The 15,561-nt window shown below is 37.4% G+C and overlaps 2 protein-coding genes across 4 annotated transcripts in view; one reads left to right on the top strand and one right to left on the bottom strand.

The window, feature by feature from the left end:
- Positions 1 to 15,561, top strand: part of LOC121738437 (E3 ubiquitin-protein ligase ZNRF1) — a 151,231-nt gene that overhangs the window by 134,340 nt on the left and 1,330 nt on the right. For all 3 annotated transcript variants that reach the window (XM_042130479.1, XM_042130478.1, XM_042130480.1), the window contains exons 2-3: positions 11,568 to 11,663; positions 14,041 to 14,146. In XM_042130479.1, coding sequence (XP_041986413.1) covers positions 11,568 to 11,663; positions 14,041 to 14,146 — 202 coding nt within the window. The remainder of the gene's footprint in view (positions 1 to 11,567; positions 11,664 to 14,040; positions 14,147 to 15,561) is intronic.
- Positions 5,275 to 7,481, bottom strand: LOC121738436. The gene is made up of 3 exons (XM_042130476.1): positions 7,334 to 7,481; positions 6,289 to 6,581; positions 5,275 to 6,128 (listed from the first exon to the last, which is right to left on the bottom strand). Exons 2-3 carry the CDS (start codon positions 6,578 to 6,580, stop codon positions 5,614 to 5,616), a joined length of 807 nt encoding a protein of 268 aa, XP_041986410.1. The 5' UTR covers position 6,581; positions 7,334 to 7,481; the 3' UTR covers positions 5,275 to 5,613.

The raw sequence follows: 15,561 nt of genomic DNA on the forward strand, positions 1-15,561 counted from the left end.
AACTCTACATGAGTACTAAAGCGAATTAGCTTTCGTTGAATTTGACGCACATGTAAAGTACACAGTAGACTTATTGGGTCTGACGTCAAACTAGTAGCTGTAGTAGAATGTGGCGTGGCACCTTATAGGGGGAAGCCTTCGACTAATGAGGCATTCAGCCGCCATCAGCACACGTAAACAAGTACTCTTTGTTACAAACATTGGTGTTCTTTATGTGCATCGGATCAAAGAAATTGGAGTACTTCGTCTATCTATAATTTTCCTTTAATTAGCAGAGAAAGAAAATAAGGGAATCAAAAATCTAAATCTTTTTTAGGGTTCCGTACCTCAAAAGGAAAAAACGGAACCCTTATAGGATCACTTTGTTGTCCGTCTGTCCGTCCGTCCGTCTGTCAAGACCCTTTTTCTCAGGAACGCGTGGAGGTATGAAGCTGAAATTTATATCAATTACTCAGGTCTACTGTCCCTTGAAGCTGTGAAAAAATCAAACTTCTAAGCCAACGCAATCAAAAGATACAGCCGTTTATGCCGCAAATTTTCGACACTTGCAAGGGAATCAAAACCTACAGGGTGCTTCCCGTGAACTCAGAATCTTGAAATTTGGTACGAAGCAACGTCTTATAGCATAGATAAAGGAAAAATTACGAAAACCATAAATTTTTAGTTACATCACATAATATATATTTTTTTAATAATTTTAAACTTACTACCCATTTCCTCATAAACGCGTAGAGGTATTAAATTGAAATTCATACCAAATACTCAGGTCTATAATACCTTTAAGCTGTCGGAACCCTCGGTGCGCGAGTCCGACTCGCACTTGGCCGGTTTTTTATTTTTATTTCTGAATAAATTTAAAATAAATGTTTTCAGAATGTCCTACATGATGCCTACCACCGGTTCGGGAACTAACCCGGCGAGAAGAACCGGCGTAAGAAACTCGAACGGGGCCCACTTTTTTACCAAAAGAGTGAGAAAAAAAAATCTTTTAAAATAAAGTTTACAATTTTGTAACTAAATATTATATACAATATCCACATACATAATTGTAAGTCCTATAATAATGAAGAAGTAGCCGTGCAAGAAGCCATCCTACTCCCAAGGTGTGCCATCGTTTATGAAATCATTGACCTTAGGCTTTGGCACACAAACGTTCTTTATCTAATTTTTTAAATTTATTAATGGAAACGTTTTCTGGGATTTTGTTGTAAGGGCGTATACATTGACCTTTAAAAGATTTACTGACTTTACTAAGTCTGATCACCGAAATATCTAGCTTGTGCTTATTTCTAGTATTCCTAGAGTGAATGTCACTTTTAACTTTAAATTTACTTATATTTTTTCTAACATATATTACATTATCCAAAATGTATAAAGAAGCAACAGTTAGAATACTAATTTCTTTAAATTTATCTCTCAGAGATTCTAAAGCAGACATTTTATAAATAGAACGTATGGCTCGCTTCTGCAGCACAAATCTTATATGTGCGATCAAATATTATGAATTTAAGAGGGCTACTTACTCAGTAGTGACTCAAAAAAAATCAAACATCGTCCTTCTCTCTTCACACTCACGCCCGCCTTTCATATGCCAGGTGAAGGAGGTTAGTTTTACTTGAATAAAAGACGAACTATAATGAGTATGAAAAAAGTGTTTTGAGCAAATTTAGGTTTTATCAATGCCTTTTTAGATATTAAAAAATATTAAAGAAAAGACAGCAAACTTCGAAGATCCAAGCAAAAATGTGTCTAAAACAAGGTTTTTTGTAAAAAAGAAACTATCGAGCATTTTTTCAGTAATCGTGTTTTCGTCTAGACCTTACAGATTTTGTGATCTAGGTTTAAGTATGTAGTCAAGTTATGGCCAGGTGCATTCTTAATAATACAAACCAATATAATTATTGTAGTCGGTTACCATAAAACCATGAATATCGTATGACGTTAAGTTGTAATTAAGCAACATAGTAGCGTTGTTATTATATGACAATATAAATAAGGAAGTTAAATTTATTGTCATAATAATTGTAATACTTGTCTGGTGTTTTACTGGCGTTTCTGAGAAACGTCTGAACTCTTAACTCAGCTGGTAGAGTTCCAAGGTCTGCGAGTCTATCTGAGCAAAAGTTAATCCTATTAAACCTCCATATTATCTCTCTCTTTCTTCGTAATTTAGAAAGAGATAGTAACAATAATCCAGATTGGGGCAGAAGGAGCTTGTTAGCATAGAATTTTTTGATCTCATATTTAGTTTAGTTTCATTCTTATCAGATAACGCTTTGTGGGATAAGCGGGAACATTCAGTAACCGCGTTGTCATAAAGTTATCTAAATTGAAAATTATTTCAGCTCCTACAATAATTTAACATTCGATAACGTTATGATAACGCAGCCACCTAATTATTCTGCTTACCCCTGAGTAGACTACAAGCTAAGGAAGGTTATTTCGTTACTCATGTCGGTTCATTTCATATGTTAATTTTTTCCATGGGCTTGTAGTGTACTAGTTAGTGTGAGGACTGACGACCTGTCAGACACAATATAGGGCTGGTGAATGGCCGTCACAGAGTACTTTATTATATATACCTCTGGGAAAGGGCCGTTTAGAACCTAATTACCCGGCCCAGTGGCTCGGAATACTGTTATGGTCCGGGCGAGGCCTGGAGGGAGATGCGACCACTTGTTGCCGACTCAACAGATGCTATAATGAAAGCCGTGAGTCTAGGAAATTTCTACTGATACGTTAATGGATAAATGTAATCCTTTTTCTTGAAACTTTCTTGTTCGTTTCACAAGGAAAAGTCAGATCTTTTATTTAACGCATATTGTACTAAAATCGATCGATTAAATATGCTCATATCTTTTAGGACGGCCAATCACAATTTGTGACAGATTGTTTCGATCCATCGCAAAAAATAAAGTTCTCAGTTTTTTCACAGATTTCATAGTAAACATGTTTTTGTATTGGAAAATTAATGACGTGTGGGTATTTCTCATAAAAACATATTAGTCAAAAGTCCCTCTTATTCCTATTTACAAGGGATTCATACACGTCCGTATTTTCAGTTCTTTACGTCACACCTAGAATATTTTCCAATGAATCGAAAGGATCGATTGCAACTGAGTAGCAGCCCTTATTTGAGCGGTAAAGTCAGTAGCGGCATTAAGTGGGGGCGACGCTGGGCGACTTAAGGCAAACAAAAGGGGCGCCACTTTTTTCAGCACTACCAGTACCCTGGGCGCCGAAGAAGTCTCGCCCAGGGCGCTAGTAGTGCTAAAACCGACACTCATGAGTAAAGTTACAATCGCTTACACGTTCGGGTCAAAGTTAACTCATGTTAAGTATTTCATTTGACTTGGCAAAGTTTGCCCCACATGTTAACTCTCCTGTGATTGCTGGTATTCAAAGTTGGATCGAGATCAAATAGGCTAAGAGAAACATACATGTAAAGTAAGGTTACATAAACTGTTTGTTGCTTGAGTTATAACTTTGATTTGACAATACTATGCTTTGATACAAGGGATGGAATAAGTTATGTTATATAATAATTAATAATTATATTATATAATTTCAAATATTGACAATGCGGGCGAGCAAATAAGCTTTTTTACCCTTTTCGACTAAGAGCTGACGACCAAATCGGTCAGCGCCGCGGTACGTAACCCCTTCCCACCCGATCGATTAAATTTTTTTTGGGTGCACAGGAAGTACAGAGCAACTGCTTTAAAAAAAAATTAAAGTCGCTGAGCCCACATTTTTTTCCCCACCCCACTACATCCGCCCACGGCCTGCCAGCACGCAGATTGTTAGAAAATATTGTTCCGGGGGGAAGTAGCTAAAGTAGTTTTGATACAGCCACATGACCGATTTGGTCGCCAGCTCTCCGTCGATTTAGCTTAAGATTAAAACTTAAAACTACTTTCCTTATTAAAATAAAATTTAAAAATACCTCGACAAAAAGGTAAAGAGCAATGAAAAAAATTTTATTGTCTTAATTAAGTATTAATAATTCCTAAGTTTAAGTAATGCTTTGCATCGGAGGACACAAGACCTTTCAAAGTGGATAGTAACTAGTGATGATGATGATTATTGAGGCCATTATAGATGTAACGTCACGTAGTTAGCGATTCTTCTGTGCGGAGTGTGTTGTTATATTTTATTACGTTATGGCCGAGACATGCCCGGGGAGACTAATGGCTGGGGAACATCCATTTTGTGAACGACTGCTTCAAAATTCGGCCATTGGCACGAATGGGCCGACTCGAACCAGACCTTCAGGGACGAGGTGAAGGTTGTGTTATGTTGATAGAGGGGACAGGGGAGCCACTCAAGGGAGGTAGAGATTTTAAACCAGGGACGCAGCTCGCAAAACCTGAGGAGTTATACGTGTAGCCTAGGTGTAGGAGTCTATAGGCAGCTGCTACCTACACTTAACATCATGGTTCATGATATTATTTTAATTACTTTCATATTTAATTTATAAAAAAATTATATATAAAACGATAAATTGTATTTTTTAATACAATTCATCATTTTCTTAAAACAATGTATTACAATATGAAAACCTTTTTAGGGTTCCGTACCCAAAGGGTAAAAACGGGACCCTATTACTGAGACTTCGATGTCAGTCTGTCCGTCTGTTTGTCCGTCTATCTGTCTGTCTCTAGGCTGTAACTCAAGAACGGTAATAGCTGCTAGAGAGTTGAAATTACAGATTATGTATATCTATTGCCGCTATAACAACAACTACTAAAAATAAAATAAAATAAATATTTAAAGGGAGCTCCCATACAACAAACACAATTTTTGGTCTAATTTTGCTCTATAATGGTACGGAACACTTCGTGCGCGATTCCGACTCGCACTTGGCCGATTATTGTAATATGAGGTTATATATTATAAATGACGTAGATAACTAGCGGAAAGTAGGTACCTATGAGTAATGCAGATGAGTTATCAATAATAATCACCTCTGCATGACTTGTGACGATCATACTCGCATGATTGTAGTCAGTTTTGAATCACCCTCACAGACCTACTAGGCTATAATGCGCGAAGAGTGGAAGAGTATAGACGGGTTTTAGTGGGTAGGGCTGCGGTCAATTCACCATCTTTACGGCCGCAGCGAGTCCTACATACCCGGAGGAGTTGTCTCCAAACCCTCCGGCATGCGCAAAAGCCATTCCCCGTCTCAAAAAAAAAAAAAAAAAATGCTATAATGCGAGGTTTGAAATATAATACAGACTAGATACAGACTGTCAAAAGCGAGCAAATTACTAAATTAACCGAAATTAAATTAGTATAAGCCGTAAGCTGTCAAGAAACGACGTGTTTCGGATAAACAATATCATAATTAAATCAGCTTTGACTCCGCGGTTCCTCGCGTATGCCAGTTTGTCGCGTGGCTCCCGAAACGCCGTCAACAGGATTTACATAAATAACCAGCCTTTGTCAGCTTTCAATTTAAAATAATTACACTAACGATGGAATAGATTAAATAACAAAAATATTAATTTAGTTAAGTACCGAAGAATTAGGGATTCTACGAAAAAGATTTCTAGTAGGGCTTTATTTATTATCTATTGTTATTCATTAAACGAAATAATTTAATGGTATCTATCTTTGGCTTTCGACCAAGTTCTTCATTTCCTTCGGTATTCCAATGTACAGGTACACGGGTTCGGTCTGAGTGGTGGATTGAGTCGTGGACACTACTGATTCGCTTGTAGCCTGACTGTGGCCGTTGGCGGCCAAGCTGGGGCCAGACGGACCACCAGGCTTAAATGCTCTTAGGCGAGGGTAGTGTGCCCCAGCACCAAATATCCCTGGGCCTGGAGCGAATACGCCGAGTGGACACACACACGGATACGGTAACATGGGCATAAAGATTGGACAACATTGATTCGAGTACGTCGGCTGTATGGATGATGTTGAAGGCTGAGTGTGTCTCGAGCGGGGGGAAGTGTATGTCATTCTAGTGGGAGGACGGGAAGAGTACGTTCTTGTAAAACGAGAAGCGTGAGTCTGCGTGACACAGGGTGGTGCAGGAGGGCACGTCGAGCGCTTCAGACCGTACACTTTGATGTACCCGATCTCTTCTTCGTCGTCGCAGTAACGTGGCGGTGGGCAGTCTGAAAAGATTTTATTACTATCCAAACAATGTGTAGAAGTTAATTAAGAAGCGAAAATAGATAAAGATGAGGAAGTAAATCGACAGGCGTTAGGCATGACGTGTAGCTGGAATCTGGATTCATGAAGGTACCTCAAAAGTTGCTGTGAAAATGTTCAAACCTGGCTGGTGTCGGCGGGGTTCGTTCCAGGTGGCGTCCTCTCTGTAGTGGTTGGGCTGGACGGGTGCCATTCGGCGAACTGCCATGTTGCGGCTACCGAAAGGCTTGCTTTGGCGAAATGGTGCCGCTGTCACCAGCCACTCTCGCCGGCGATCGCGACACTCTCGACAAAGCGCGCAGTAGACGGTGGCCAGCTCGCTAGCAGACCTGCCATCGCAGCGCGCACAAGCTGTCGCGCACGACACGTCGCCGTCAGCAGCCGCTACTGCAGCCAGCACCATGATGTACAGCATCCTACGAAATGGAACAAACAGTTGAATGGATGAACCTAAAGATGGTGGTGACGCTGATAAACCATGGGAGATAATATGCTAACGTATAGTGGTTGAGGTGATTCATTATGCAACCCTAGTCCTTTGAGTATAGACTATAGTCTACAATGTTTCGTTATGAGAAAACGCGGATAAGAAATATTTTCAACTTCATTTTCTCTGGTTTTCTGATGGATTTTCACCTAGAGACTACAACGATATAAGTTATAAGGCAAATTATTGTAAATATAATTTGTAAAGTCTAACAAAGTAATCACTAATCAATGAGTGTTATGGTGGAATAAATCTCGACCAGACTCCGTCCAAACAAACACATAGTTTAACGTAACGAATGTGTAACAAGATTTAACGATGTTTACGTTACTTTACATTCTTGTTTATAACCATCATTTCTCATTCATTTAGTTGTTTTTGCATGTCGTATTTGTATGAAAATTAATTTTGGTCTTTGTGTTTCTCTTTAAACAGATTTGTATTATTTTGATCCTGGTGGTATATTTACTTTTAATCATATCATGTGGACCAGATAGAGTCAATACGACATGATTTAATGAATCAAATGGACAGAAATCAGATGTAGAGTATGAGTTTTATTTCATTTAATTATTTGCTATAGTTTTTGTTGATTATTCTCTATTTTTCTGTTTTTCTGCTATTTTAGTTCAGGGATAATAAAAACATATATATTGATTTTCATTCAAATCAACCCCTCACCTATATATTCTATGTAGAGTTCTGTATTACAGCTACATTTCTCAACACCAGCGTTGCACCTCTTTACTTTTTTTCACTAAAGATTTATCGTTGAACGCAAACGATAACTTTAACTGTAATAACAAACGCTATAAAACTTGTGAACAGAATAAAATATACGGCAATCTAATATATTTCACTTTATGCCTTAATCTTTGCACTGGAATTTCGTTTATCGTTATAACTTATAAGATATATATTCGGTCTTCCCGAAATATTTTACAGACAGTGAAACGAAAAAAACTGTGTATAGCGTATTCATTGTGTAACTAATAATAATTTATTAGAATTGGAGTAGGTAATGTATATGTCTGGCCAGTGGTTATAACATAGCCTTAGAAGCTCATTAAAGTCTCATATGTTTTCTTCTTTCTCTTCTTTTGATGCTCCTCTCCTTTTCTTTTGTGTGCATATTATTTTATTTCTATCTTATACAAGTCAGAAGCTCTTTATAGCGTTTCAAATTATTAAATTCTCTCATTTCAAAAGCGTAATTTCAGTAAAGTAATATTAAGAGTTTCCGCAAATCGTTTAGCGAGTGAGGCTGTATCAACAAATCTCTCGAAGCTCAAATTAGAGAACATTTCACAAATTTACATTAATACTTGAGTGGCACTTCGGAGGTTGGATTGTTTGAGTGAAGATTTTATCGAACTGGCTTATGTTTTAAACGAAACGATCCTAAATGTTTGGGTAATATTATTAAACTGCAAATTCGATGCTTCGAAACTTACATACTAACATAGCTATCTACGTATTTTTTTTCGGAATCAAAACTATCCTATGTCTTTTCCATTAAATAGTGTTATGAATTGCAATAACAACATAAATAGTGGAGAAAAACTTGTTTTTTAGTTTTCTAATCTGATGTCGTGAATAATTACATTTTTTTTCCGCTTACATTGCAAACGCAGGCTGCACTACTACGCTACGAGATTTATCAAAATAATGTACCAAGTACAATTGTACACATTGAAAAGGTCTACAGAAAACTCCGCGATGGTATATTATATGTCTATCTCTTATGGATATCCCACAATATTATCATTTTTTGTCATTTACTTTTTACTACAAATAATGGCTAATTTTCGAAGCGTTTTTAAAAAAATACGGTATTAATCCTTATTGATTAATTATTCAATTAAATCCTTTTATAAATACATTGTTGATTTAATATAGACCTATATGAACCCTTTACGGCATATTATAATTTAAATGAATATTTTCAAAGATACTTATTACAGATTTAAAAATTGCGGGACGTAGCTTTTGTGGCGGTACCGGCCATTAATGCGGGCCACGGGTAGTAATGAATATAAATCAAAACTACTGAATCGATTTTAATAATTTTTTCTGTCAGTGACATATGCTATATATTTTATACCCGTGCGAAGCCGGAGCGGGTCGCTAGTTTATTCATATTTTGAAGTTTGCAAGCAAAACTTTCCAGGGTTTCTAATTTTAAAATGTAAATTGAAAGCCCGAGGTATACATTTTAGGATCGATATGTTTGTCCAAGTCTGTATGCAGCAATTTAGTTGATGGATGAAATGGCTCTGTCAACGTAGTAGGTATGTACAATTTTTAATAGAAGTATGGAGTTTATCGATGCCATCGGAATACCTACTACTATTAAAAGAACGGTTCAGCGAAATGCACACCTTGGCGTGTGTTACTTTAAGTTGGTTGTCATACTTGGGTCTATCATACTGCATACAGTAGTTTTCGTTGTGCTGCGTGTTTATGAAAGTAACTGGAGCCATATTTGACCAGTCCAATGAATAAGAGTTATCGTTCTATACTGTACTAGATGCAGCCCACATCTCCGTATCGCCTAATTTCGTTTATTGCGGTCTCTCAAAGTATCTCCACACTAAGTTCCATCTAAATCGGTTCAGCAGTTTAAGCGTGACCCACTTCTTATTATTAGTATAGATTTTTATTTGATAGTCGAAGCTATGTAAGTAATTGATGGTATGTGAGCTGTCACCTGTCTATATGTACTAGTAACTAGGGTCATTTGTCCGGTAGGTGGTATCGATTCGCGGCGGCCCTGACTGGCCGCTATCACTTGTGTTATCAGGTACCCGCTACTAATACCTGTTCTGTTGAGAGTCATGTTGATCTTAACGTAAATAGAGATACAATAATGGTCTTTATTGCTAACTATTAATTAATAGAGAAAATATCATAAGACATACTTACCAGTTACCTAAGTACAATAAGAATTTTGATGTTTATTTAAGTTTCGGCAAACCTAATAGCTTACTTACACTTGTATCTGTCTGTACTTTTACGAAAAAACTATAAACTATTAGGATTGCTGTCCCAACTCCAAACTTTTTACCATAAGGAATACTTAAATACTTACCTATATAATAAAATATGTCACACTTTATGTGAAGTATTAAACTTAGGAAGTACCTATGACCGAAGTATTTGAACTTGCCGAACACGCTTTGTGGATAACACCTTGTTAAGGTTCCGTAGTCAACAAGGAACCCTTATAGTTTCGGTCTGTCTGTCCGCGGCTTTGCTCAGAGACTGTAGGACCTACAAAGCTGTAGTTCGGCATGAATGCAGATTTTAATGATGCCGATAAAATGGTATATATATATTTTTTTGTTATGGTACCATCCCTGCACATCAAGCGCATCAAAGCGTAAAATCGTCCCATTTTTTTCGCGTCTACCCGACCGTTTGGGGTGTCATTGGATAGGTTTTTTAAAAATATTACGAGTATTCATAGATCATTTTCCGATTTAGGGATCCATTTGTGAAATATGAAGTTTTAAAGTGGAAAAAATCGTTAGTCCAGTGACATACACACCATAAAGTATTATCACGTCTTAGTTTTGTTACATCCTGTATATTTTCGGGCGTCAATATATTATTATGTAATATGTAGTAACATCAGTGACACATATTATGTAATATGTATAAACTACAAAGGCTGTCCGTCTGTCCGTTGTTGTGTGCTTGGAACGCTTGTTCCAATATTCAGGAAACACTGAAAACGTTTTGTTGTCGTTGACACTTGACGTAATTCTCAAATTGGTTACACACATAGAGTATACATTATAGCAAGCTATAGAGTGCTTCTAACAAGGTATGAACTGTAAGCACGAGTGTGAACATATTTTCCTATAAGCGTCAAACGATGGCGCATGGAACATCACTAGACTTGCGTTATACGTTTGACAAGTATCTATAGAACTTCTGCTTACGATCGGCACAACGGGGAACGAGCGATGCGCGCGCTCTATAGCTTGCTAATGTATACTCTAAGGTTACACATTAAATATTTCTTTCTATTCAAGCTAGTTATTTTTAGTTTACTGTTTTAATTAGTTACAGTATATGTACGAAAGCAATCTTTATGGTTTTCGACGATCCTCGTTTATTTTTTTTTCGTACACAGTGTGTGATAAGTGATAACATTATTAGTACCTACCTACTAAGATTAGCAATATTTCTATTTTCATTTTGTAAGCTTCTATTATTTCAGAATTTACTCTACATTTTATATAATTAGGTACAAGGTTAAAAAATATAAACTGAAATTATTGAACTAAAAATAAACGAAAAAATGTATTCTATGTTCTATCCCGCGGCTCGGAAGTCGAGGGGGTAGTTGAGGGAGGTTGAGGGGAGGGAGGAACTCGCGAAGAATAATAAAATTGTGTGGCTCAATATTTATGAAACTTCTATCTGAAACGGGCGCGTTCGTTATGGAATTGTGCGCTTTTTACTGTGATTTGTTTGGAGGGGGTGAAGTGGGGGGTGCTGTCCAGTATTATGTACCTAGAGACTGGTTTTTTTTCTTTATTTTAAAAGAAATAAGAAGTGTTCTCTGTCTAATTCTATATTATTTATATATTGATATTATTATAATTTGTATAGTTAGGTTGTAATTACATTAAATTAATTGCGGAGTAATTTGTCTGACTTTTAGGCCCTTACCTTCGATTGCAAATGAAGATTCGATGTATGAAAATCAGTCCTCTGCTTAGCTCCATTGCCCCAACACTTTACATTGCCACTTTTGAAAATCGCCTCGGCCTTCGGCTAGTTCGCCAGGACGATTTGGCGAATGAAAATTGGCGGATGGGAATCGTGCATCAGCCTCAATGTCCCAGTACATTATAATATAAAAGTCCCTCCACATTTAACAGCTGTTGTCTCTTCGTTGCAGGTATAAAATGTCCGGTGTGCAGCAAGTTCGTGCTGCCGGACGACATCGAGTGCCATCTCGTCATGTGCCTCACGAGACCGCGCCTCTCCTATAACGGTCAGTACAGTAATATCTCTCAATTTAATTAAATGGTACTCATAAAGATCAATCGTTTAAATGATGACCAGAAAATATAAAAACCCGATATTGTGGCCATGCTAGAGTTAAAGAAGTAGAGATAGTTCTTCATAATTTTAATTAGCATTACAGTATGCGGCCGCAAGGTTTGAAATAGTGTTTTTCAACCTGTGAATTGTGACCCCCCAGGGGGTTGCGACTTGCGACCCACAGCTTCCGTAGGGAGGTCGCCAGAGGTCGAGATAACTATTTCAATAAAAAAACTAAAGATTAAAAAATAATTAAATAGGTGAATTTTTAAGAAATCGAAAAGAAAACAAAATGATATATTCATAAACATACATGAACCAAAAAATAAAGCAAAGAGTGAGGTCGCGAAATATCTTGTCATCCCATAGGAGGCCGCGTCATAAAAAAGTTCGAAAAGCACCGTTGGTTTAAATTATAATAATGATTGAATTACGTGCCTTTTGATTTCTTTATAAACTAACATTTAAAATCAGGACAATAATGCGAGAAACGAGATAATCCATCATACTCGTAGCACACGGGCCACGGCCATTGATTAGCTAAGAAGTAATAACAGTGTGCGACCAGTGACCACAGCCTTCGCTATAATATCAGACATACGGCCGGACAGACAGACAGGATGACCGCTCACCGGATTACAGTGATTCTATGTTGTGCGTCCGCTATAACTTTGCGGTTACTACTATTCATTATTCTGATATAATAATGATTAACTTAATTACTTTCGTCTTCAATTTTCGTCATCTTCTTTTATTTATCTTTCGTTTTGGCGCATTCAATGATTGAATGCGTCAACGAACGCAACGCCAACTGTCATTTTTAATAACAAAGCGAATGTTTTGGATACGGCTAGAGGGCGGATGCGTCGTGGGCATGCCTCACGTTCGCTTTTGACTGCGCTATAACGCATGCCCTTGACGAACAGAAAAAGGCACAGTGTGGACAAAGCTAATAAGTTCAATGCCTCCCTGCTCTAGTAGATATTATGTGCTAGGCTCTCGACTCGGACGTTGTTAGTTGTAGGACTTGTAAGTTATTGGTTCGATTCCCGCGCTGTTACAAAGAAAATATGTTGTTTCAAGTTTGAGTAGGACAATGCAGACAATATGACTGACAAGATAGCTGACCCATGCACAGGACGAGTATGTAAAAATTCAAAATTCATCAGTCAAGCCATTTTTCCCATTGGATTTAAGAGTAAAATGTGAGTATTGCTTACACACTTAGGTATTGCATAGAGGAATTATACATGTGTTTATAATTGGTAGCTCTGCTTTAAATAATGATAGCTATCTTATTTTCACCATCGACACCGAAATAAGTATAAGAGAGGTATTATTAATATAAATAATTAATGTATTTATGAACTTGTGATAATAACGACAATTTTTAATTTATTATTAACGGGTATTAATTAATAACGGGACCGACTTGTTGATTAAAACGAGTGAAGTGTCTTCAGACTTTCACCTTAATTCCGTTTGAAGTAAAAGCTCTATAGAGCGTCGTGAAGAGCTCGACGTCGCACTTTCGCACAGAAACGAGAGATTAATGGCGGACGATAATAATTATTCCTGTGTCAATATTAATTGTTTCAGAAAATCAATTATTGAAAAATTTTTAAACCACCGATCCCCAAGCGGCAGCCGGCTGCCGCATAGCAATTGAAAATCTATTGTGTCTGCGATACCCACGATGAATGTGTTAAAAAAAACCTGCATAAATAATTTTAATATAAACAGAAAAATATATTACTTATCTTTTAGGATCAATTCAGACCGCAACGCGACGAGGCGAGACGAGGCATAAATAAATTTGTATGGATTTGACAGATTTCAATTGCGTGAGACGTCTTGCGAATCTGTCAAATCCATATAAATTTAGAAATGCGTCACTTTGCGGTCTGAATCAACTTACGAATCAACCTTTAGGGTAAATTTACATTGCAATGTGACGAGAGTCGAGTCGATGTGATAATGTGATGTGTCAGTAGTTCCGCCACATTTTTTGTCGCTCAGGAACTGTACGTTTTGCCTTTACAAAAACAATTCTATTTTCTCTTCTTGAAAAAGCTTATGACATTCATCTTATTCGAGTAAGCGCTTTAAGAGTGAAGAAGTAACAGACTAACCGACTGACAAACAAACCGACAGATAAACAGACGGACGTCCGCATTTATAATATGGACAAGATATCAAAGGTAACAGCGAATTTTTTCTCTTCCTGTCCTTTGCATGAATTAAATTCGCATCTTTCAATTTCCTTACATGTCGACCTAAAAATGATGTGTTTCCGCATAACCTATAAGTATTTTGTAATATTGCAGAGGACGTGCTGAGCGAGTGCAAGGGCGAGTGCGTGATCTGCCTGGAGGAGCTGACGGCCGGCGACACCATCGCTCGCCTGCCCTGCCTCTGCATTTACCACAAAGGGTGAGGAACCCTACACACATACAATAAATTTAAAATTTATTGACAATTTTAAAAAAAATGTATAAATACTATACAGGAGTAACTGAGTCAAAAACTACGTTGCACTAAACGCAAACCGACCACGGGTCAATTCAGACCGCAACGCGACGCGTAGATACATTTCTAAATTTGTATTGAATTGACAGACTTGCATGACGATTCACGCAATGGAAGTCTGTCAAATCCATACAGATTTAGAATTAACGCATCTACGCGTCGCGTTGCAGTCAGAATTGACCGTTAAAGTTCCCACAACCAGTGTGTATTTCGTAGAGTGTTAGTTGTTTGCCATTCGTTGGTCATACAATTTTCGTTGCATACGTGTTTATGATAATAATAATAACTGTAACCATATTTTGGCGAAAAGTATTGACTTTATATACCAGAGTAGCATTTGAGGGAACTTACACCTAGAGCTTGTGCACCATTTAACCGTAGATCAATCTGGCTAATGCTATTTATCTACAAAATCATTTCAAATAATATTAGCTCGTTGAGAATTAAAATTACCTAACAATTCATGAGAAAATTCCAAAGGATATACAATTTTTGAATTCAGTATCTTATGATGTGAAAAGCTTTCTGGGTAAAGTCTATTCAGAATTCAGCTATGATTAGAATTTAAAGCTGTGGTATTATTATCTACGATTGTAGCTGTAGATGGAAAAAAGTCTCCCTGGGCAATACTCCCTTAAATATTGAAAACTTATACTAAATGTAGCTTATTTTTCGGGATACAATTTTTAATATGCAATCTATATATATAAAACTCAAAAGGACTCACTGATTGACATAGTGATCTATCAACGCACAGCCCAAACCACTGGACGGATCGGGCTGAAATTTGGCATGCAGGTAGATGTTATGACGTAGGCATCCGCTAAGAAAGGATTTTGATAAATTCCAACCCCAAGGGGTTCAAATAGGGGATGAAAGTTTGTATATGTCGTAGGATGATTTGATAAATCCGTGTTTTCGCGAAATCCCTAGAATTTTCGCGAAAATTCGATTTATCAAATCATCCTACGACATCGTAGGATAACACTTCATAACGCGAGCGAAGCCGTGGGCCAAAGCTCGTTAAAATATAAAATAGGTAGTCAACAGTTAAAATAAATCGTCATTGCTTAAAAAAAAGCCCGGTTATTCGCGCCACGTTCCATGACAGCGCTTTACGCTAAAGTGGCAGTATTACAGCTCGAGAGCCGCGTATTGTTCCCGGCTTTCAGCGCATTTGGGTCGCCCGCGCCCCGCAGCCAGCTACTGTAGCTATGGTTGTAGCTACTGTATAGTTAGCGGTTTACTGCCATTGTGTTAGTGCAATGACTCGTTTAATACAGTGATGACTACTGCAGTTCATTATTTTGCAGCAGAAA

Source organism: Aricia agestis, chromosome Z (assembly GCF_905147365.1).
Source record: "Aricia agestis chromosome Z, ilAriAges1.1, whole genome shotgun sequence".
Classification (NCBI taxonomy): domain Eukaryota; kingdom Metazoa; phylum Arthropoda; class Insecta; order Lepidoptera; family Lycaenidae; genus Aricia; species Aricia agestis.